This window comes from Fringilla coelebs (assembly GCF_963513975.1).
Source record: "Fringilla coelebs genome assembly, chromosome: 16".
In the NCBI taxonomy this organism is placed as follows: Eukaryota; Metazoa; Chordata; class Aves; order Passeriformes; family Fringillidae; genus Fringilla; species Fringilla coelebs.
This window is the reverse complement of record NC_140042.1, coordinates 15177858-15202050: the sequence shown is the minus strand read 5'-3', so window position 1 is coordinate 15202050 and position 24193 is coordinate 15177858. Positions and strand designations below refer to the sequence as shown.

The 24193-nt window shown below is 59.9% G+C and overlaps 1 protein-coding gene across 3 annotated transcripts in view; it reads right to left on the bottom strand.

Moving 5' to 3' along the window:
* Positions 1–6564: 6564 nt before the first annotated feature.
* The window catches only part of CAPN15 (calpain 15), a 56288-nt gene continuing 38659 nt past the window's right edge, over positions 6565–24193 (bottom strand). For 2 of the 3 annotated variants that reach the window (XM_084216613.1, XM_084216615.1), the window contains 11 exons: positions 19628–21125; positions 15712–15920; positions 15295–15478; positions 12377–12600; positions 11366–11491; positions 10600–10752; positions 10276–10437; positions 9422–9648; positions 9071–9231; positions 8615–8793; positions 6565–8386 (listed from right to left, as the gene is read on the bottom strand). In XM_084216613.1, the coding sequence (XP_084072739.1) occupies positions 8209–8386; positions 8615–8793; positions 9071–9231; positions 9422–9648; positions 10276–10437; positions 10600–10752; positions 11366–11491; positions 12377–12600; positions 15295–15478; positions 15712–15920; positions 19628–21125 (3301 nt within the window). In that variant the 3' untranslated portion in view covers positions 6565–8208. The remainder of the gene's footprint in view (positions 8387–8614; positions 8794–9070; positions 9232–9421; positions 9649–10275; positions 10438–10599; positions 10753–11365; positions 11492–12376; positions 12601–15294; positions 15479–15711; positions 15921–19627; positions 21126–24193) is intronic. The other variant, XM_084216614.1, reaches the window with a different exon arrangement.

Below are 24193 nucleotides of genomic sequence, written 5' to 3'. Positions count from 1 at the left end.
GCCAGTGGGGGTTTCTCAGGTATGGTAAGGAGTGGGATGCCTCATAGGAGCTGCCAACAGCCTTGGGGTGGTGAATGCTGCTGATATTGGTCCTGCTGTGACAAGGAGGGTCCGATGCTGGAGCTGAGCTCCTTCAAGGGTCACAGCACCCTCCATGTTGTGGTGCAGGGCTGTGTAGGAACCACTTGGGCATCCTTGCCAGCATTGCCACAGACTGGTACATCTGCCAGCTGGGCATGGATTCACCCCTGGAAAGCAAACTTTCATTTTTCGTTGAGAAAGGGGAAGTGGGATTTTCCAGCTCCTTTCCAGATCTGCTGCTGCTGCCTAGGGGCTCCTGGAAGAGGCTGGACAGAGACACTGTTTCTATGCAGTGGGATATAAAACCAGTGTTCTGACTGTTGCTGGTGCCTCGCTGGTACAGGACAGTGTCTGGGGGTCTGCTGTGGGTACAGAATCTCTGAAAACAGAGCTGAGCCTGGTGGGAGGTGGGGACCGTGGTTGGGCTGGTTTTAGACCTCAGCTCAGAACTCTTCAGGATAAAATACCAATTCTGGTCACCCAGCCACCCTGCTTGACCCAAAGAGGGAGGATTTTGCAGGGGTCTGCTTGACACAGGGGTCTGCTGGTCACAGGATGCAACACCAGCATCCAGGGGAGATTATTTCTTTAGGAGTAAACTCCATGAGCAAGAGACCTCACAAAGCCCTCAGCAAACCCCAGAAGGAAGAGTGGGCATGAGGAGAAGACGGCTGCACCCACCTGCCCTTCCCACAGCCAGGGGCCCCTCCCCGGGCTCGTTTCCAGCCCCGGCAGCCGCAGGGCTGGGACGGCAGGGCTGGGACGGCAGGGCTGGGACGGCAGGGCTGGGACGGCAGGGCTGGGACGGCAGGGCTGCTGCAGCTCCTTCCCTGCTCCAGGAGGTGCCCATCTCCATCCAGCTCCATCCTGGGCCAGCTGGCTGCAGTGCCGGCGTGCCAGAGGAGGGTGGCACGGGCAGAGGCTGCTGGTTTCCAGCGCGGGGCCCCGAGAGCCGCTGAGCCGCGGGCGCGGCGCGGGCCCATCTGTCGCAGCAGCCGCTGGCCCGGGGACAGCTCGCACGGCACGGCACGGCCCGAGCATTGCTGCTCCCCCACGGCCGGGGCCCCCAGCCCCTCCGAGCGACATCCCAGGGGTACAGATGGAGAAGGAAAAGAGCTCCGTGCGGCCCCTTGGCTCATCCACAGCCCGGGCTGGAGGGATTGTGATGTGCCCAGAGAGTTCCCCCCCGCCCCGAGAGCTCGTTTCTCTCTAATGGCAGGAGGAGGATGGGGGCTCTTGAGGGCGTGGGGGGTGTCCTCAAACAGAGCTGAATTCCCAGGCTGGAGGAGGTGAAGGATGAAGCCATGGTGCAGGGAACCCTTTCCTATGTTCCCTCCTCATGCTGGATTCCTGGGGTTTGCCTGTAGGACACCAAAAGCAAAATCCCCACCCCTGGGCTCCCCACCTACCCCAAGGGCCCTTTCTTGGGGAAAATTTTGTTTGAGGGAAAAAGCACCAAACGCGAGCTTAACTGCTCCAGCCAGAGCAGAGTGCACGGGAGCGCTGGGGTGGGCTAGGAAGGAGAAGACCCTCGGGAAGCTGCGGCTCGGTGCCTCCTCCCCCTGCGGGTCCCTGACCTCCCGTTTGCCTGTCAAGAGCGAGCTCCGCCACCGAAACACCCCCTGTCAAATTAGTGAGTCAGAAGACGTAAGAGAGACCACCGCTGCTAATTTGTACATTAACTGGTTCTGACAGAAATATTTCACAAGTGAAAAAACAGAAAATGTGCCTCAAGACAATGTGCAACTTCCGTACCAGCAAACTTCTGCTTAACTGTGCGGTGCCCGAGGAGGGGGCACCCCCGCCCCGCCGCGCCCCGCCGGGAGCACCGCGATGGGTTTAGCCCCGGGGGATGCTCCTGGAAGGCTGGAGCAGACCCTGAGCCCTGGGAGGGGGGCAGGCGGCCGCAGATTCCCCAAAATGGGGGCGGGGAGGGCAGGGGATCCTGGCACCATTCCCCACCGGGAAAAGGGAATGACAGGGTGGAAGGGGCTTGGTGAGAGCCTCCTCCTCCCCCCACGATAGAGGGGTGCTGCCCCTCCACAGCGCCCCTCTGTCACCCACCCTGCTTCCAGCAGCTGCCGAGGTCACTGTCTGCTGCTTTTTGCCCCCAGCCCAGGATACGACCTGCTGGGGCTGTCCCCATTGTCACCGTGTGGGCCAAGCCGTGGGTCACGAGCCGTTCCACTCTGCCGGGAACACCCACGGGCGCAGGCAGCTGCCAGCCGTGCCCACGGGAGAGCAGCGGGGTGCAAACCCTGCCCGGGACCCACGGGAACCCCCCGAGCACCGCCAGCTCCTCTCCACCACGAGCGGCCGGGGCCGAAGCTGGTGGCCGAGCCCCTGTTCTGAGCCCCCGGGAAGCAGAGCCCCACGGAGAGGCAGCAGGAGCGAGGCGGCTGCCGGGGCTACCCCGGGGCCCCTCCCGGTGGCCTCACGCCCTGCCCGGGCCCGTCTTCCCCGCGCGGGGCTGGCACCGGAGCGTGTCGGGGCGCGGGTGGGAGCAGGTCCTCGGGCCAGCAGCACCGAGCACATGATCTGTTGTGGCAGGTTCCCTGCAGCCTGGAGCCAGCCCCGAGCGAGCGCTGGTGATGGCTTTAATTGCTTTCAGATTCGATAGCCCAGCCCGTGACAGCCCGGCCCCAGCTGCGCCGGCCCGGACCCTGCGCGGCCCCGCGGCCGCTGCCCTCGGACGGAGCCCGCGAGGAGGAGGAGGAGGAGAGGAGCCGTCCTGGGGTGGGGTCTTCGTCTTCATCCCGGCAAAGTCTTCTCCTTCCTCCTGTCTGTCTGGGTGACCCCCTGAGTGTCATCCCTGGGGAAACCCAGCCGAGGGACAGCGTGGCGCCCTAGGATGCCATGGCAGCCCTGCAGTGCAGCCACCCAGCCGTGTGCCACCGTGGCCCCCAGGTGAGCGGCCCAGAGCAGCTCCACCCCGCCCTTTGCAGCTCTGCCGTACCCCCATTCGGAAGTGGGGGGATGTTGAAGAGCTCTGCTCGCCCATCGGAGCTGGGGACGGGGGAGGTGGCGGGTCCGTGATGGCACTGAGGTACAGCTGGTCCCCTCTGGTGGCTGCTTGTGCCCTCCCAACCTGCACGGCCGCGCCGAGGGACTGGGGACTGCTCTCGGGGGCTTTCTCCCTCATCTGAAGGGGGAAGAAGCTGACCTCAAGCATCAGGTCCTCATCCCACCGGCTGGTGGCAGGGGGGGAGCTGGGGGTCTCCGGGGTGGGACCACAAAGGCCGCTCACAGGTGGGCTGGCCATGACCCGCTGGTGCCTGTATCGTCCTCCTCCTCCTCCTCTTTCCCGCTGATGCCGTGGTCCGAGGTACCTCCCCCCGCTCCAGCCCAGCGCGGGTGGGTGCGGGCAGCTGCAGGATCGGTAATGTTCCCTGCCTGGCACGGAGCGTGCCCGAGGGAGGCAGGATGAGCACCCTGGTACCCAGAGCTCACCCATGCGCCCACGGCCCTTCATAAAGGCTGGGGGTCCCAGCCCGAGCCTCCCTGCTGGCACTCGGTGCCAGTGGTGGCCGTGCCCTCCTGTGTCCTTGCTGAAGGGAGGAGCTCCGGGGGTGCCGGGCTGGGATGGGGCTGCCTGCAGGGGGTCCCCGGCCCCGGGCCTGGTGCCGGTGAAGGTGAGCGCTCCTCCGTGGCTCAGCAGCTCCTGGCAGAGCGCGGGACGCGGCGGAGGATGAGGAGGGGGCCGCTCGCATCCCGATCCATTATTGCGGGCAGCGCCGGCGGGCGCCCGGGGCAGCGGTTGCATTATTGACGAAGGGGAAGGCAGGCCGGGGCGCAGGCAGGGACCCTCCTGCAGGGCTCAGCCCCGGGCAAAGCACTTCGCCTGCGCCGCAGAGCCGCAGAGCTGCCAGGCCTGGCCCGGGGCAGCGGCCGCAGCCGCCGCAGCCGCCCCCGGCAGCCCCGGTGCTGCGGCCGCGGAGCAGCCCCCGTGCCCGGGCCGGTGCTGGGCGCAGGGCACCCACCGGCACCCCCGGGAGGGTGACGGGGATGGACGACAGCACCCTTGCGATGCTCACGCTGGCACCGGCGCTGCAGCTCTGCTCCCCTCAACCCAGCGCAGCGCTGGTGCTGCTCTTTTTTAAGCTTCCCTCTGTCTCCAGGCGGAGATTTGTGGCGTAAAATGCACAATATGTTCTATCTGCCCTGTGGGAGCCATAAAATATTCACCAGCAGCTCCCATTATAGTCAGAGTGAATCACAGAGAGCGCTGGAGCCCTCGCTCCCTGGCATGCCCCCTCCCGAGCGGAGCCTGACGGGCGGCCGGAGCCCGGCCGGTCCCACAGCGCGGACCCGGTCCCTGCTCTGCCCCCGGGGATGCTCCCCCGGGCTCAGCAGGTCAAGGGGTGGTGACCGTGCTGATGAGACGGCGACTGCCTCAGAGAGTCCCAGGCTGGTGAGGCATGGAAGGGACATTAAAGCCCATCCAGTCCCACCCCCTGCCATGGACAAGGACACCTTCCACCGTCCCAGGCTGCTCCAAGCCCCGTCCAGCCCGGCCTTGGACACTTCCAGGGATCCAGGGGCAGCCACAGCTTCTCTGGGCACCCTGTGCCAGGGCCTGCCCATCCTTCATCACCTTCACACGAACATCGTGTGTGCCCTGGGAGGAGCAGCACCAGGGCTGTGGGTGGAGGGGCAGCTGCAGTGGAGTGGGCTCACATGGCCCCGGCCCAGCCCTGTTCACGCTGTCCCACCAGATGAGCTGGTGCAGGGACACCCCTGGAGTGACTTGTGCTGCCATTTGTGCTGCCGTTTTTGCAGCCACAGCCTCTTGGGTGAGGAGGCACAGCCATGCCAGGGCAGTGGGAGAGCCCTGCCTGCTCCCTGCCTCAGCTGTCACACCTGTGCCCCTGCTCTTCACACGGCTCGGTACCACAGCACTCCTCCTCCATCTCCCCTCCGCAGTGTCCTGCTGTCCATCCTTCACTTCCATCTGTCCTTCCCTTTGCTGTTCCCTTTGCCCATCCCCATCTCCCCCTTCAGGAGGACCTCAGGCTCAAGACTGACGGAGCCAAGGGATGACAAATTTCCTGATGAAGCAACACCCTCCTCCAGAGCTGATGTGTCAAACACAATTTTATCTTTAGCCACACAATTATTTGTAATTATAAAGCAGTTAATGCTGCCTCAGCGCTTGGGAATTGGGCACAGTTAAGGTTTGATTTCACCTCCAGCCCTTCCATGGCTGCACCGCAGCTCTCAGCCCAGTCTGTGATGTTGGGGGTGTTCTGAGGGCTCCCAAAGTGTCCAGAGAGAATCATTGCCCTCAGTGCCACACATGTGCCTTCTCCTGGGAGATGGTGTCCCCTCCACCACCAGCCCACCCGCGTGTCCCGGGCTGCAGCCACGGCCGGATTTGCTCCCAGCGCTCCGGCAGGCGCGGGGCTCACCAGGACGTGGAGCCGCGGCCGTGGGAAGGCAGGACACGATCACCCACCTGGGCTGCTCATCACGACAAGAGCCACCACCGGGTCACGGCGCTGAGATGTCCCGGCGTGTCCTTGGCGTTGAGCAGCACAGAGCGGGGCGGGGGGACCCGTGGTGGCCCCGCAGCCCCCCGGGATCGCCAGGAGGCGGCAGCGAGGGGCGGCGCGACCGCGGGGCTTAAACCCGGCTCCTCTCCCTGAACAGACTGAGGGAGAGGAGGGAGCGTGGCGGTGCCCTCCCCGCCAAAATTAACTCTCCATCTGTTTCTCCCTGGCTGAGGCTGATGGCTTGTGACAGGGCCTCCTGAACGCAAAGATGTTTCGCCCGGAAAAATCTATTACTGTTGCTGTAAGAAAGAGCGAAATCCTCTCCTTCTGTCTCTCCCTACTGGTCTCAAGGTGCCCACCCCGGGCGAGAGCGGGCTGGCAGCCGGCCGCCTCCGCTCAGCCGGAAAGTTCCCCCCGCGCCAGGCGGCCCCGCCGCCGGACAAAGGCACGGCACGGAGCAGGAGCAGGAGCAGGAGCAGGAGCAGGAGCAGGGGTGCCTCGCCCTGGGTGCTGCGAGGAGGGAGCAGCTCCTGCGTCCCCAGCCTGGGCACGGTGCCGGGCATGCAGCGCGCACGGCCACGGCGCCACCCGGCATGGAACGGGTGGGGAAACTGAGGCACGAGCGGGAGAGCATCCAGGCGGATGGTGGGTGCCCTCTCCCGGCCGCGGCACGGCCCTGCTCGGCCCTGCGAGACGAACACCGCTCGTTTTATGGGAATTTCTGGATTTTGCGTTTGTTTTGCTTTATTTCTGCCCTTCTCTGCCAATTCCCCTTTTATTGGTGCTCAGCTCTCCCCCCAGGACCAACTGTCACTGCACAGAAATGCCTTCAAGACCCATTGCTTTGACTCCCAAACCAGCCCACTCATCCCTTTTGTCTCTTCCACAGGAAAACCAGGCAGCTTCAGTAAAAAACAAAACTTTATTTGGTCCATCAGAACCTGAGTTTGAAAACCACCCATGGATAATTCATATCATACAGGGATTACTGATCTGATTTACAATTGATAAAATATCCTATGATTTTGAAGAGCTGGACAGTATTTACAGGGTTAAAAATATTCACAGCTCAGAAAGACAGAAAGAGAGAGGAGAAAAAAAAGTGAAGGACAAATCATCCCAAGGAGGAAGGAGCTGGAAAGAGAGAAAACAGATCAACAAACAGAAATACAGACAGAGCTTGGCTCAGCAGCCCCAGCTGGGGGGGCTGGAGGGTGCCCACCCCCCCTGCCACCCCCAATCCCCGAGGGACACAGAGGGGAAGAGCCCTGCACGCCCTGCCCAAGCCGACTGCTGGTGCAGGGTTTGGGGTGCAGGATTTGGGGTGCAGAATCCCCCAGCATGGCCCCTGCCAGAACAGGGAGAACAGGGTTCAGCATTGCCCATCACCCCCCCTCAGCTGTAAGTCCACACAGCTCAGGAAGGAGACAGAGGGGAGCCCCCAAACGCCACACACACACACACACACACACACACACACACACACACACGTGTCAAGTCAGAGAGCCACTAAGCCCTGAAAACGTGGGATGCAGCTCCCCCCAGGATCAGCCCCCACCTCGGAGCACCCACAGGGCCAGCAGCACCCCAGGGTGCAGCCTCTGCCTTGTGCTCACTGCCTCCCACAGCACTCGGGCTCTGCAGGATGGGGCTCTCTGCTTCCCCCCCACAACCACCCCCTCCCCAGCACACGGACTCGTGCTGACTCCAGGGAGCGGCTCCCCGGCCCCGGGTCGGTACCTGCTGCCCAGCCTCCCTCCATGGGGCACGGGGGGAGCCCAGAGGGCAGTGCCAGGGGCTGAGCCCAGCTCGGGCCATGGCTTCTCTCCAGGCACTGCTCCCACGGCCGCCTTTGCATAGTAACACTTGTGTGACAGGGAGAGGGCTCCCGGCCGCAGCCCCGCCTGCAGCACCCCAGGCCCTGCTCCCCACCCGGAGCCGAGCAGGACGTGGTGAAACCTCCGAGTTTCACCCCAATTACAGCCCAACCCCCTCAGCAGCAGCTTTCTGCAACAACCCTGTGCCCTCTCCCCACCAGCCCCAGCACCCAGGATGGGTGGGTGGTCCCTGGCATGGGTGGCACCATGGCAGCGTGACCCTGGCACTCCCCAGCCCAGCCTCAGCACCACGCTGGTCCTGGCAGCAGACAAAGGGGGCAACAAGACTGAGGGAAAGGCCCAGGGACAGACGGAGGATCACACAGACGGACAGACATCAGAGGTATATTCTTCTTTTTGCAGCGCCAGTGCCCTGGTGCCACGGGAAGGGGCAGAGTCCTGAGCGTGGTGCCTGGGAAGGATCTTGACAGCAACCTCCAGCCCCTCCCTCTCCCACAGTCCCCGGAGCGGGCAGAGGGCACCGGGCCCAGCGCAGGAACGGGGCAGGTGGGATCCTGAGATGGCCCCTTGCCCCCAGCCACTCCTCATAAAGTGCGTGGGGGCAGCAGTGCCGGGGCAGCGGGCAGGGCTGGTGCTGGCCCTGAGAACTCGCCCCGGCCCCGCGGCGGGGGCAAAGCGCTGGGGGTGCCGCTCCAGCTCTGCCCCACAGCTCAGCGCTGGTGGCTCGGGGGGGCACCCCGGGCCAGAGGCTCGGTGACAGGAACGGGGCAGCGGAGCGGGGAGGGGGAGGCTCTTTGTCATAGGGGCCGGGGGCCGTGCAGCCCAGCGACCTCGGGCGTGAGCAGGGGGTTGTGGGTGCCCTTCGTCAGCATCCAGTCATTGAGGAAGGCCTGGGTGGCTTTGCGGTGTGCCAGGCGGTGCGTGATGGAGAAGCCGGCGTTACCCTCCAGCTGGGATAGGATCACCAACACCTGCCTGTGGAGAGAGCCACGGGCTCAGAGCAGCAGCCTCCACCCCTGCAATCCCACCTCTGTCCTGGCAATCCCACCCTCTCCTGGAGATCCCACCCTGTCCTGGAGATCCCACCCTGTCCTGGAGATCCCACCCTGTCCATGCCTCCCTGCCAACCCTGACTCTGCTTTTCTCTCAGCCTCCTGCCAGCCCCATGGCAGGCCCTGTGACCCACCCCTGCCTACCCCAGACCTGTGCAGGGGGGGGACGCTGTCCTGGGTCTTGAGGCTGCCGCGCGTGGACACCACGTTGAAGCTGTCGGTGCAGTCGCACTGCACGTGCAGGTAGGACTTGGGGTGTCGGTTCTCCACCACCACGATGAGCCCTGCCCAGCCATGGGTCAGGTAGTAGCAGGTCATCCCCTCACGGCCCTGGGGCAGACAGCAGGGAAGGGGATGAAGCCTCTGGGCACCCCCATCCCCAAATCAAAACCCCTGTATTGGCATCCTCCACTCTAGCCAAGGGCAGCCCATCTGCTGGGGTGCCCCATGCTGTCCCAGGTAGCAAAGGGGGTGGGCATCCAGGGGTGGCAGCCAGAGCTGGCACAGCCCTGCCCAACCCCCGCCTGAGGACCCCACAGGTCCAGGCTCCCTCTGGCAGCATCACCCCCCTCCCCACTGCAGCCCCCGTGCTGTGCCCCCCACCCACCTCATGGCGCTCGCCCTTGTTCTCGGTCAGCAGGATGATGGCATCTGCCAGTGTGGTGGGCTGTGCCTCCACCTGCTCCACCATCACCAGGCGGGAGCTGTAGATAGCCAGGATGTAGCTGGAATAATCAGTGGCTGGTCGGCTGCTGGTGGGACTGGAAGCTGCAGAGACACCCAGAGGAACGGGGATCAGGGAACTGTCACCAAGCCCACAGTCCCCAGGAGCATGGTGCTCCTGGGCTGATGCATGTGCAACGTGCAACAGGCAACCTCCACTCTGAAGAAGGTCCCCATGAGGTGGACCGAGGCCTTTGGCACCTCTTCCTCCCCCAGGGCCCCTCCATGCCCTCACCCTGGGCAGCAGGGCTGGCCGGGGCAGTGTTCCAGTGGTTGAAGGCACAGCACACGACGGCGTACTCGCCCGGCTCCAGCATCACGTCGCAGTTCACAAACTTCTTGACGGCTCGTTTGCTGTGGGCCATCAGCCGGCCCAGGCTCAGCTTGTTCCCACTGGTGAAGGTGGCCCGGAAAACCATGATGCACAAGTCCAGCAAGTGGCTGTCCACCGTGTCTGACCTCCTGTGCCAGGAAGGAAGGGTCACACGTCACCCAGGACACAGGAAGCAGTTCCAGGGAAGAGCTATCCCACTGCCCCAGGAACCAGCCCTGCATTCAGGAGTTGGGTTCCAGCTAAACATGAGCAGTTCCCAAGATTTGGAGAGACGGTGATGGGAGCTCTGTGACACCGGGGGATGCCACATAGTGAGATGCCAACGTGTTTGGATTTCTTCTGGGCCACAGAACCACAGAATTGTGGAATTATTAATGTTGGTAAAGTCTTCTAAGATCATCAAGACCATTAACTAACCATTAACCCAGACTGCCAAGGTCACCACTAACCCATGTCCCCAAGTGCCACATCTGTAAGATTTTTAAATCCTTCCAGGGATGGGGACTCCACCACTGCCCTGGGCAGCTGTGCCAGGGCCTGACCACCCTTTCAGAGAGGAAATTTCCCAAATATCCAAACTAAACCTCCCCTGGTGCAACTTGAGGCCATTTACCCTTGTCCTGTCTGAAAGCAGAGCCTGACCCCCACGTGGCTGCACCCTCCTGTCAGGAAGTTGTGCAGAGCCACAAGGTCCCCCCTGAGCCTCCTTTTCTCCAAACCGAGCCCCTCCAGTTTCACTGCCCTGCCCAGCTCACCTGCTGCCCTCCTGGAAGAGGGCAAACTCCAGAGCTGCGCGCTCCAACACCGTCAGCGACGTCACCGTCACCGGCCCGTTGGCCTTGTTGGGGAACATGCCCTGCACACGCACCTCGTGCCAGTCCGAATGCAGCTTGCAGATATCCACGGAGTCAAAATACCTGTGGGGAAGCCAGGCTCAGTCCTGATGGGGCACACTGCACGCTGCAGGACACCCACAGTCCCTAGGGATGACCGCTCCTGCCTGTCCCATCATGACCCCATGTCCTGTTTTCCATCCCTGCCCCATTCCCCGCCCCAGCTGTGCTCTGGCCGTGCCATACTTGATGAAGTCGCTGTATTCCATCCAGAAGACACCCTCGCTGCTGCCATGGGGCATCAGGTCATGGCGCAGGGGGAGCGGCCAGTGCGGCCACTCGTCCGACCAGCTGCCGTTCCAGGAGAAGCGGCCCCAGGGATTCCGGAGACGCAGTAACCTGGGGAAGGGGAAAAGTGTCAGAGACCCAGGAGGGAGGGGAGACCCAGCCTGCCTGCCCCCCCACAAAGGACACCCTGTGACTCCAAAGGTCTCACAGCATCCCAGAACTAATGTGTCACCCACATTGTGGCCCCAGATGTCCCTGTCCTGCAGCTCTATTCCTGCTGCTGCTCCCTCTGCCCTTCCCTGCCAAAAGAGGCTCAGCAGGGGAGAGGCTGCTGAGAGTGACATGGCTGAAAATACAGCTTCCTATAGCAGCCCAGCTGTCAGGGTGGCACCCATTTCTATCCCCCCTCCATTCAAAGATGAGCAATATGCTCTGAGCACCTCACTGAAGTGAGAGCTCAACTCAGTCCTCTGCGTCTTGTGAGACCAGGTGAAACATTCCACCCCTGGACAGGGAGGCAGCACCAGGCAAGGACAGCTCATGTGATAACAACATTTATGTGACACCCCAGGATGGCATCATCCTTGCTGGCCATGAGGATGGGACACCAAAGAGTCCCCAGGGTCCTGTTCACCCTGCCCTCAGTTATCCATCCCCAGGTTTTCTGCTGGGTCTGCAGGCAGGAGCAGCTGCAGTGGCATGGCAGGCTCCAGGCCGAGCTCACCTGAAGCCCTGGACATCCCGCACGTCCAGGATGGAATAGGCGTGCCGGGGCCGGAGCCCCATGCTCTCGTAGGCCACATCATCCACCTTCATGTTGCCCCCGCCGCAGGACGCGCCCATGAGGAACCTGCACGGGCACAGCACACCCTGACCGGCCTGGCCTGGGGGAAGCTCATCCAGCTCATCCCCATCCCTCAAGGCATGGGACAGCTTCCTCCCAGGAGGCTCCTGGATGCTCCCACTCTGCAACAACACTGTTGGGATCAACAACACTCCCCAGGCAGTGCCCAGCCCTGTTGGCCAGAGCCCACTCCCCTTACCCACGCGCACGCTGAGCCCAGGCTCCAAGGAGAGCTGCTTTGCACTGAGGAGCTCTGCCCAAACCTCTCCCAATTTCTACCAGACCCCAGGGTCCTGTCCACTTCTGCTGGCTGGCAGAAAGCCACAGAGAAAAGCAGGTAGCCCATCAGCTAGACAAGTTGGCAGGGGTGAGGGCACTATTTGGGGCAGGAGGTCTGCAGCAGTCAGGTTTAGGGGGACACCATGTGCTGGGAGCTATCCATCCATGTGGCCCCATACCCCAGCCCTCAGCCAGCCCAGCTGCCCTCCTGCCCAAGCAATGAGCAGGAGGTCTCTGCTTTGGCTGTGCCCCCTCTAGACCAGTGCTAGCCCGGTGTCATCAGCAAAGTTGTCACATATGGGTGGGAGACACAGGCAGGGTCAAGCATTCACACAACAGAAAAGCTCAAAGCAAAGCAAGTGGGCTCAGTGCCACTTCCTAACTCCTGCAAGACAGCAGTGACGTGCAGTGGAAGTTCACCAGGCTCTTAATTTCCTATGAGAATCACAGGAGAAATAATTTCTTAGAACTTCGAGTGGGAGCTCCACCCATGCTCCAGATGAGTGGCACGGGTGGTGGACTCCACCCCAGCTAATGCAGTGACCCTCCTCCTGAGCCTCCAAGGACAAGAATGTTCCCCCTCACCCCCCTCTGCAGCCTGCCTCGCCTTACCCAGCCTCCTTAGAGCTGAGCATTTTGGCCCAGATGAGGTCGGTGTCGATGGGCTCCTCGCGGGGGTTGGTGGAGCTGACCTGCAGCATCAGGCTCTCGCAGGGCGCCCCCGTCAGCGTGGCCAGCCCTTCGATGGCGCGCCCGGCCTGCAGCGCGAAGTACGAACCGTGCAGCTTGGCCAGCGCCTTCTCAATGAGGGCCACCCACAGCTGCTTCCTCTGGGCCTGCAGAGACAGGGAGAGACACGTCAGCCCCTGGGCAGGAGGGGGACAGCCCCTCACAGCCATCCCTAGCAGCCATCCTGGGGCTGCAGAGGCAGCAGCAGCAAGGCCATGCCAGGAGCTGGTCCCCTTGGCCAAGGGGCACCCGTTCGCTCTTTGCTCAGTGTTTTCTTTGCAGAGTTCAATTCCCCTTGGGAAGAAGTCCTGGAATGAACACCAAAGAGGCCTGGGTGCTGACAGGGCTGCACCCTGGGGTGCCCAGCAATCAGGCTGGCAGGGTTGATGCCCACCCTGAGCCCCTTCTGTCCACTTCAACCTGACCTTAGAACCATAAAATAATGGAAGAGGACACCAAGGCTCCCAGAGCTCAAGAAGCATTTGGACAACACTCACAGGCACAAGGTGGGATTGTTGAGGTGTTTGTGCAGGGCCAGGAGTTGGACTCATGATCCTTGTGGGTCCCTTCCCACTCAGGACATTTAGAATTCTGTGATGTGGAGCACATCTGGAACAGCTGCCTTTAACTCACACACCTCTGCAAACCCAAACCAGCACCCCTTTGGCAGAGGAGGTTCCCCAGAGCACACCCGGCCACGGGACTGATTGGATTCCACCCAGGCCACACAGACACTGCCTCAAGGACAAGCTTCAAAAACTTGGACTGGCAAAGTCCTCTACTCCAGTACAGGGAGTAACTACAAGACCTAATTACAAGATGCAAGTTTTTTCCCAGCAAATGGGGTTTGGTATCCGGTGCTTGGAGAGCAGCAGGGAAAATCACTGGTACATTGTGCCTGTGTGACTCACAGGTGGCAGCCAAGAGCTGGCAGAGGAAAGGAGGGCAGTGAAGATTTCTTTCTGACGGATAAAGAGAGCTTAAAAGTGCTTTTTGCTGGTTTTTGGGTCCCTCACTCAACAAAATCCATGTTGTTTATTTCTGCCTGAACCACAGCCAGGGAGCTCAGATAAGAGCCTGATTTCCTTTTATTTTTAAAACTCTGATTTTCCTTTTATATCCCCCACATCCAGCTCCCACAGCTGAACACTCAGCAGAAAAATCTCATCACGATTCAGATGCCCCTGGAAACAGAGGCAAGGCAAGTCCAGCCCATGTGAAAACCTCCAATCTTAAAAGAGCTCCAAAAGCAGACTTGAAATTCATAAAAGATGGAAAGAAAAGGTAAAAACCAAGACAGGTAAATCTTATGCTGAAACATAGAAATGCATTTGTATCCTCCGTCTGCTGAGAGGCAGAATGTAGACACAAACTCCTTCTTCACTTCTCTGAAGTTTGAGTCTTGTCCTGCCATGGCTGCGTGTCAAAACCCAGGGGACTGGATTTGCAGAAGGAAATCCAAGCCAGCAGTTTCAGTCCCTGTCTCCTCCTGACAGTGGCACTTTGTTTCCTTTGGCAGATTTTGCCCCCCAAGTTTCAATAGAGACGTTCTCAGTCTCCTTCATGGACATGATCCCAGCAAGAGCCCCTGGGCCTGGCAGGCAGGGCAGGGCAGAGCAATGTCCTGGAGGGGCTGAGGGAGCTCCACTGACCCGAGCAGATGCCACCCCAGCGTGCTCAGAGCAACTGGGCACTGGCTCAGAACAGGCTGCTCCATGTGCCATCCCCTCCTTCTCCACAGGCCTGCCCTGGCACAGCCAAGCTGCCAGACCTCCCCTCAGAGGAAAGGAACAGCTTTCCCTCAGTCCCTTGCAGTGCAAAACACAGGTTCAAGTGTTTTCCTTTTATATGAAGGATAAGGGTGGCTTTCCCTGCAAGTGAAGTGGCTGTGGTGCAAGGAGTGAGGGAAAAGCAACTGTAAATGAAACTTCACTGTAGCCTGGGAAATGCCAAAAGGGGTCTAAATAGATGGATATAATGGCTTCAAAGAGTTCAGCTGTCTTGAGGAGACAGAGTAAAGAGCAGTGTCCTGAGCTGCAAACAGGATGCAACCAGTGCTGGATCTTCCATTTGCGTCACAGCATGCCCCAGCAGCTCCAGGCGTGGGGCAGCTGGAAAGTACCTGCTGGGAAAGGACCTGGGAGTGCTGCCTGGCAGCAGCTGAACGTGAGTCAGATGTGCCCAGGTGGGCAAGAAGGTCAATGGCACCTGGCATGACATGGAGGTGCTGGAATGTATTCAGAGAAGGGAATGGAGCTGGGAAGAGGCTGGAGCCCCTTGAGGGGCTGAGGGAGCTGGAGTGGGGGCTCAGCCTGGAGAAAAGGAGGCTCAGGGGAGACCTTGTGGCTCTGCACAACTCCTGACAGGAGGGGGCAGCCAGGTGGGGGTTGGGCTCTGCTCCCAGGGAACAGGGACAGGACAAGAGGAAACAGCCTCAAGTTGCACCACAGGAGGGTTAGCTTGGATATCGGGAAAATTCCTTAATGAAAGGTGGTCAGGCATTGGAATGGGCTGTGCAGGGCACTTGTGGAGTCACCATTCCTGGGAACATTAAAAAATCAAGTCAATGTGGTACTTTGTGGCATGGTTTAGTGAGCAAGGGGTATTTGATCAGTGGTTGGACTTGATGATCTTTGGGGCCTTTTCCAACCTTAGTGTCTCTATGACTCTAAATGCAGCATGAAGTAGGGGCCTCACATGAATCCCAGCAGTGCCTCTTCCCACTGCCTCTCCTGGGAGCACCTGGGATGAGCCTCCCTGAGCTCTGGAGCACTGCCCACCATATCCCCCGTGGCACTGACCTGGGAGAAGAGCAGGTAGCCGCACTCGTCGCAGGGCAGCATGTCATCCACCAGCACCGTGGTCCACGTGCCGTCCTTGCACAGCCGCACCTGGTAGGCGCCCTCGGGGCACAGCGTCCTGGTGATCATCACCCTCTCCACCAGCTCGGGCCGCTCGGCCAGCACGGCCAGGGCGCTCAGGAACCTGCCGGGCAGGCGGGGCGGCCTCAGCGCGGCACGGGCACGGGCGGCAGCACGGACGGGCAGCACGAGCCGCCCGGCCACGCGGCGCTGGGAGGGGGTGAGGCAGAGCATGGGCTACAGCCTGGGGGCATAAAGGGGTTTGAGTAGGGCTGAGGGGGCCGAGCAGGAGCTGGAGGAAGAGAGGGACAAGAGGGAAGGGGCAGGAGGGTGTCAGCCCGGCTCTCTCGCCCCTACCAGCAGTTCCCCAGCAGTCCCTGCAGGATGTCCGAGGGCCGCGGCGTGCGGAACACCGACCACTTCACCGAGCGCTCCTTGAAGATGCTGCAGTTGATCTCGTGGGGCCGCAGCCACTGCTTCACCCGCTGCTGCACGCTGTCCCCTTCCGGGAACCCCACCGACTTGGGCCCGGGGGGGAAGCTGTCGTCCACAAAATTGACTTTGTTCTGTGAGGGCAAAAGGCAAGGAGAGCATCAGTCGGAGCCACTTGGGACTGGGGGGCCTGGAGAGCCTCCCACTGACCCCCTGAGAGACAGCAGAGCCCCCAGCCCTCCTGCCGGGCCCAGGCAGTCCCTTCCCAGCCCTGCAGGGGGGCAGGACTATGTTGGTGTCTGCTGGCAGCTGCAGAGATGCTTTTTGTGCTTCAGGTCCAGCATTCAGCCTTGCCTCAGGCTCACCTCTCTGGTTTCAAGCTCCGGGCTGTGACTCCAATCTGCCTTTTTCTGTTTCACAGGAGCCTCCCTGGGCAGGGACCGTCTCACACTTTGTGCTGGTGCTAAAAGCTGGGCTGTGGGGGGCCTTGGCTGCCTCCACAAGCAGCAAAGCCTGCAAACAGCAAGGCTTCGAGGAGCCACCTGGCACGCAAACACACCTCAACCCAGCCTTGTCCCTGCCCCGGAGGGGACACGCTAGGCTTGGCAGCCCTGTGCCACCCCCCAGGCACATCCATGTGAGATGGGAGGGGCAGCTTCTGCAATTGCATTCAGCCAGACCACAACCAGGCAAGCAATTTCAGAGTGAGGTTGTCCCATGTCCCAGCCCTCCTGCAATAGCTGCTGCATCATAAATAAATAGGATGGGTGGAAGGGCAGATAATCCCACAGGCATTAACCACAGGGATGGAAGCACACAACTTCACCAAGTGGAGAAGGGTGGCTTTTTCAGTCTAACACAGGGTAAAATGAGAAGAGGAGTTTCTTTGTTATTGTTAATTACATTAAATTTAATTAAAGTCTTTCAGCAAAAGCTGGCTCTGATTTAAATTAGCTTTACGCACACCCAGTTAGTAGTTGACCTTCTCTTTTGTGGCAATCCTACCTGAATGCTTCCTTTGTGGTGCCCCAATCAGCAACTCCAGCTCCTCTTTTGCAGGACAGTGTTTTTCAGCTAATAGCTGTCCTGCTCTCTCAGGGGAGCATCTGCCCCATGCAGCTGAGGAGCAGCCACCATTCCAGCAGCCTCAGTCACAGCCTGGCTGGGGACCTGGATGTGACCCATCCCTGCACATGGATCTCTGGGCTCTGCAGGAACTTGCTGTGCAGGGCTATGAGGACATGAGGGAGAGGATTCTCCCTCTCTGCTCTGCCCTTGTGAGACCCCAGTTTTGTCCATCTCTGGAGGACTCAGCATAACAAATATGTGGATCTGTCAGAAGAGGCCCAGGGGACCCCATGGAGATGCTCTGTGGGCAGGATCCCCTCTCCTCTGGAGCCAGGCTGAGAGAGCTGGGGGTGTTCACCTGGACAAGGTTCCATGGAGACTTTAGAACCCCTCCAGTGCCTAAAGGGGGCTTATTAGCAAGAGGGAAAGCAACTTTTCACATGGACAAGCAGTGATGGGACAAGGGGAAAGTTTTAAACTGAAAGGGGAGAAACTTAGATTGGGTACTGGGGAAAAATTCTTCCCTGTGAGGGTGGGGAGGCCCTGGCACAGGCTGCCCGGGGAAGCTGTGGCTGCTCCATCTGTGCAAGTGTTCAAGGCCAGTCTTGACAGGACTTGGAGTAACCTGGTGTGGTGGAAGGTGAGATGGGTTGGCAGGGCTGGAACAGGATGAACTTTAAGGTCCCTTCCATCTCAAACCATTCTGATTCCACGATTCCAGTGAAGAGGTCAGCTCTGCACTGCTCCCCAATAGAAGAGAAAGGGTAAAGCTAAAACAGGGACCACACACTGAGAAGAGTTGGAAAAGGCATCCCTGGAATAGCAGAGCAAGGAAAACCCACAGCAGGAGCTCGAGCAGAAATGCTGGCATGGAGCAGCAAGAGGGGAGGCTCCACATGACGTGGGGCAGGGGGACAGCAGAAGGAGAACTTGGCCAGCCTGGCTCCTCCAGGGCAAGGCTGAGCAGCCAGGGCAGCGCTCGGGCAGCAGGGAGCTCACAGGGACCCTCCCTGCCAGCCTGACAGGAGCACTGGGAGCACAGGGACGGGAGCAGCATCGTCCCTCCACTGCTGCCAGGCATAACCTCACACCTAAACAGTGTCAGAGCACAGCTGGGGTGGGCTGGAGGGGGATTTTTGGGAGATCTCACAGCCCATTACGGGTGGGTCAGGGAGCACAACAGGCTCAGCCAAGGCTCCGGCCGAGCGCTGTGGGACGGGGCAAGGCAGGCTCCCCTTCCTGGCAGTGCCACACCGCTAATTCGGCCTGGCCATCATCATGATTCATCCTTCAGGCCTGATTCCTGATGGAACAGATGTTCCCTGCCTACAGAAAAGGCTATTCACTTGCTTAGAAGATGGGGATAAGCAGAATCTGGGTCTCTGCTATAAAGACACCCACGCCTGTTAGGAAGGACACACAGCAATTTAAAAAAAACCACAAGCCCAAACAAGATCATTCTCAGAGCTTCCCCTCTGAGTCAAACATCTCTGTTCCCTGGACTGTGCAGTGGAGGCACAGGAATGGACATGATCCTCAGACCAGGCAGGAAAAGCCTTGTTTGTACGTCAAAATGGGACTGCAACTCCCTCTCCATCTGGTCCAGAGGAGCCGGAGGCTTCCCCCAGAAGGAGGCCAGAGAAAGCAGCATTCACAGGAGCTTTTAATGCCATACAGGGAAATAAAATGAGGCCAACAGAGTGGTGTTTGAGGCTGAAACCCAACTGACTGGACCAGATACCTCACAGTGGGAAGGTGTGTGCTGGCACGTACTCCTGAGACCTTCAACTAGAGCCAGCCTAAAGCTACAGCTACAGCTCAGCTGCCTGCCCAGAACAGGAGGAGCCATTTGTGCTGCACCTCTGCATTTGCAACACCCAAACCAAGAACACCAAGGCCCAGCCCATGGCTCTAAAACACCTGCAGTTGCTGGCAGTGGCAGCAATCCTCTGTCTGCCCTCTCATTCTGAGCCTCTGCTTGTTGCATCCCAGATTTCCTGCATCCATAGACAGCAGTGCCACCAGCAAACCTGGGCACACTCTGCCTTTCCCACCACTAGACACTGGAAGGAGATGGACTGACCACCTAAGGATGTCCTCTTCATCCCAGGAGTTGTCTCTCGCTAATTTAAAATACCACTGGGTTTCAGAGTTAACAGGTTTAGCACTAGGTTTTAGACTTCCTCACCCTTGTACCAGGAGTGGCCTGTATGGGCTGTCTTCAGCCTGGACATCATTCTGCACCAAAATATGACATTTCAGTGCTAACAACCAGCATGCAGCTGTTGCAAGGGAAGATCCCTGGTACCCAAGGCATGGAAGGCGCTGACCCAGACCTCTGGGGGAGGCAGGAACACCATGTCCCAGCTCCTCCTTCACACAAGGACAAACCAGCTCTCCCTCATTTGAGCATGCACTGGGAGCCTGGAGCCCTCCCTCCACGCACTCCTGCTCCCAGATAAGGTGGCCAAGTCATAAATCCAATCTCGAACCCCAGCTCCAGGTCAGCTGTGCCTCTCTCCAGCAGACCAGGCCCTTCCACCCCGCTCTGCTTGCCTGAGACCACAGACAGGGCCAATTGTACAGAAGAAGCCTCCAAGCCCATCCATGCCCTCAGCTCTTCCCAGGAAGAGCAAAGTCAGAACTCCAGAGACCAAGAGCAGCCTAAGTCATGGGAGGTGCACCTCAGTGGGCTCACCACTGGCTCCCTCTCCAGTATCCCTACAACAATCAAGTTCAAGCACCCCACTGGCTGGAACAAGCAAGCACTCACCTCCCGGCAGAAGGTCACGATGTTTTCCCACAGGGCTTTGGCCTCGCCCTCATCCGTTTGCCTCCTCTTCTCCACGTGCATGCTCTCCCTCCTCTTGAGGGGCTTGAGGCCCTTGTGCTGGGCCACGTACTGCTGGGGGGTGTGGCAGGCAGCGCAGTGCTTGGCCTTGCCCTCGTTGAGCAGGGTGCAGGCGGGGCAGGCCCACTGGCCCGGCCTCTCCTGGGCGCCGGGCGCGGGGGCCGGGAAGAGCCGTGCCACCTTGCGCGCCGACGGGGCCTTGGCGCCGCAGGAGCAGCCGGCCCTGTCGCAGGCGCCGCAGTCGGGGCAGCGCGGCGCCGGCTCGCCCGGCGGCCCCCCGTGCTCCTGGAAGCCGTGCAGCTTGGAGGAGCCGCACACCTTGCACTTCTGGGCCTGCGTGGGGTTCTTCAGGGTGCACTTGGAACAGGACCAGGTGGTGAAGTCGGGGCTGGAGGGGCTGCACGGGGTGAACCTCACGGAGTCCCCCACCAGGTTGATGGTGTCGCTGCCTTTTTGGGTGCTGCAAACCTCGCACTTGCTGGCCCCGGCGGAGTTGAGCACGGAGCAGGAGCTGCACTTCCAGTGGGACGGACTGACCTCCATCTCCTCCTCTAGCACGCTCAGCCGTTTGTTGGACAGCAGGTCCGGGAAGCGTGCGGCAGGGGCGGCCCTGGCCTGACCTTGGGGAGAGCCCTTCTGCCCCACGGCGCCCGTGGCCGTGGGCTGGGAGCCTTCGGGGACCGGCATCTGCAGCTGTGGGGGCACCTCCCTCCGGCTTCGGGGCACAGGGTTGTTCTGGAGCCCTGGGGAGAAGGGGCTGAAGGCTGGGATCTTCTGGACCTCTTGTTCCATAGCCACCGGGCCCGGGGTGGCCACGGCATCGCCATCAGAGATCTCTGCGGAGACTGAAGGCTGCGGGGTGGAGGGGGCCATGTGGAATCCGGCCGGGGTGATGACTTCAGGGACGACCAGCGCCTCTGGTGGGATTTTGGGCAGGGAGAGCTTGCGTGGGCCACCACAGGCGGAGCAGGAGTTGGCCACGGGCGTGTTGTGCAGGGTGCAGCGCTGGCAAGCCCAGCCGCTCTCCAGCTCTGCCTCATCGGGGCTCTTCCCCTCTGAGTCCTCGCTGCTGCTTTCTGTCTTGGCAGCCTCCTCCTTGGACGTGCCCTTGGGCTCCATCAGCACAGCAGGCTTGGGCAATATACCATTGATGACGGGCAAGGGGGAGCCACTGGGTCCCGGCTCCGGGGTGAAGCCACACACCTCACACGTTTCCTTGCCCAGAAAGTTCCTGAAGGTGCAGCGGGCACAGGCCCACTTCTGTTCCTCCACGCTGAGCCGCAGGATGTGGTTGAGGTCAGGCTTCTGACGGGGGGCCTCGCAGATGGAGCACTGCCGCTGGCCCACGGGGTTCAGGAAGGTGCAGCGTGTGCAGGACCACTCACGGACGGCGGCCATGGAGCCAGGGGAGTGGGAGTGGCTGCAAGAAAGAAGACACAGCGTGAGGCTGAGGCCAAGGCCACCCAATAGGCAGAGGTACCGTGTGTTTCCTGGGCTGGCATGGTCAGGACCTTGCTTCCAGGAAGGGAACAACCATCAGTGCAGTCACTGCTCTATTGGCGCTTGCTCCTCTGGCACTGACAAATTCTCCAGGTGCATGGCAATGCATTGGCTTCCATCCAAAATGCTCCAGGAAGGGCAAAAGAAGCACTCCAGCACCCACTGACCCCATTATCACAGTGGGGTTGTGCCCTGGTAAGCAAACACCACGTCTGTGCCCAGCCCTGGCAACTTTGTGTGTCTGCAGGTCGTTGGGAACTCTTGGGAGGAGGTGACACCCTGCTCTGCCTTCTTTCTGTTCCAGCATCAACTCTTTTCTCCTTCTATGCTCCACCCCACCTCTGTCTCTGTTCCTGTCTCCCTCCTCTCCTTTCAGCTCCACACCATTTATCCAGACTGGGATAACTGTGTTATCCCACACCAGACACCACCAAGCCAAAGAAGGCAGGCTTTGGTGTGGAGGGGTGCTTCTACCTGGCTGTAGGTTTTGAGACCAGAAGCCTGGCCCAGTCAGCCTGGGAGCAGCAGCTCCATGGTGCACCAGTGCCAGGACAGCTCACCAACAGCTTCCAAGCTTGGCAAAGAGGAGCACCATGTCCCAGCTCCAGCTGCTTCCCCACTTATCTGTGAAGCAGAGAGGCCATAATGCCCTTCTGACTGCATTGGTTTCAACCTCCAACGTTGCCTGGGAATGCCTGAAACCCTGGTGGAAGAATGGGTCCAACACACGACAGAACCACCTCGTCCTAGGGCAGGAAGTCACAATTCCGTTTCCTAGGCAGGGTGGATATTCCAGCAGTGCAGCAGCAGCAGCTCCAAGGACCACGGCAATCCCTGGGCTGCAGGGAGCAGCGTTCCCCCAGTGCAGCCCTCCCGCTGCTTTCAGGCTGCCATGGGTGCACTCACACTGAGAACAGCCCTGCATGGTGCCCTTTGTCCCCTGCTCGGGGCCACTTCCTGCAGCTTGGAGCAAAGGTGGGGCTAAAGCAGAGGTTTCTGCTTCCTCCTCCTTCACACAAGGACAAACCAGCTCTCCCTCATTTGAGCATGCACTGGGAGCCTGGAGCCCTCCCTCCATGAACTCCTGCTCCCAGATAAGGTAGCCAAGTCATAAATCCAATCTCAAACCCCAGCTCCAGGTCAGCTGTGCCCCTCTCCAGCAGAGCAGGCCCCTTCCAAGCCCTTCCACCCCGCTCTGCTTGCCTGAGACCACAGACAGGGCCAATTGTACAGAAGAAGCCTCCAAGCCCATCCATGCCCTCAGCTCTTCCCAGGAAGAGCAGAGTCAGAGCTCCAGAAACCAAGAGCAGCCTAAGTCATGGGAGCTGCACCACAGTGGGCTCACCACTGGCTCCCTCTCCAGCATCCCTGCAACAATCAAGTCCAAGCACCCCACTGGATGGAACAAAGGGGAGGAGGGTGTTTAATCCCAGAAAGGGCAGGCACAGACAGCTCAGAGATGCCGGTGCCGCTTGTGGAAGGTACTGGGTCCTGGCTGGCCTCCAGAATCCCAAGCAGCAGCACCTGCACACGTAGCTTCCCAAGGCTCTGAGCAGACTGCAATGCAGCAGCAAGGTCTGAAGGGGCAGAGGACGCAGCCAGAACCCCCCTGGGGGGGAGGGAAGTGACCCTCCCTTTGGCTGGTACACCAGAAACTCTCTGGGAACACTCCAGCAGCAGCAGCAATCCAACCACATTTCCACACCACGCTCCACAGCCACTGGAAGAGCAGCTCCACATCACAGAGATCAGATATAACCTTCAACTCCCTTCTTAAATCAAACACTTCTCTAAATAAAGCCTGAAATCAAGAAATCCATTTTATTGCAAGAGAGAGCTTGAAAATTCATTCTGGTTCATATACAGTGCCGGCATCGTTTGAACTCTGCAAGGTGTTTATTTACTGGAGTTATTCCCAGCTAAGAGAAATATAAACATTGATTTTTCTGCCTCAAGTCCTACAGCTGGGAGCCACTGTACATCCCTCTCCCCTGTGGCAGCACCATGTCCACAACATCTGAAAGGGAGATCATTCCTCAAGCAGAGGAGGGGAAGGAGATGCTGCCCAGCTCTGGCAGCCAATGGAGCCATGAAGGGCACCGTGATCCTGTTACATCCATTTGTCTTACTGGTGAGGTTCATCAAACCACAGGCATCAGCAAAAGGCAAGGGAAGGCTGTCAGCAATCTGTGCCATCCATCTCCAGCCTCCTCCATGCTGTGTACACAGTGCAGGAGAGCACTGGCTCCAAAAAATCTGCCCCAAAATGTGGATGCCACAGTGCTTTCTGTGGATTGGGACAAACAACCACCAATCTTCCTCCTGCCCATCCCTCACACACTCGTGGTCCTATCCAGCAAGGAAAGGCTTCTAGCAGTGCCACCATGGGACTCTGGAAGGAATCACCCTGTTCCTTGCCATAGAGAGGAGAAAACCTAGGATAACCTAAAAGACAGAAGTACCACACAAGGGGACATTGGGATGAGCCACATCCCCAGACCTGCTTGATGTGGCATCAGCAACAAGCTGCAGGCTCAGGGAAGGCAGCACCATTTCACTTGGCTGGGCAGGAGATCCAGGCTCCAGGCAGCTGGAAGGGAGATGGAAGCCAGGACACTGAAGTGTCCTGGAATGGCTCTGGGGAGCTATGACATTCTCTGGTCACACTGTCCCCCTCCTGGTCCCATCTTCTCACCCCTTGCAACAGGAGTCGGCCCCTAACACTGTCCAGCTGCTGCTGGGATTTCCACCTACTTGACTTTCTTGGGAAAACCAAAAAGCCTTCCAGAAGGGCCATCAGCTCTTCCCTCAAAGGTCCTGCAGGGCCACCAGCGTGACAGGCTTTGGCAGGAGACTCCCCTGCCTTTTGTTGCACATTGTGGTGCCCAGCAGCCACACCATTTCCCTGAAAGTGAGAGGGAGGCCCACAGCATGGCAAAGGACACGGGACACCTTCAGCTGTGTCCCACACTTCTGAGTTCCCAACCA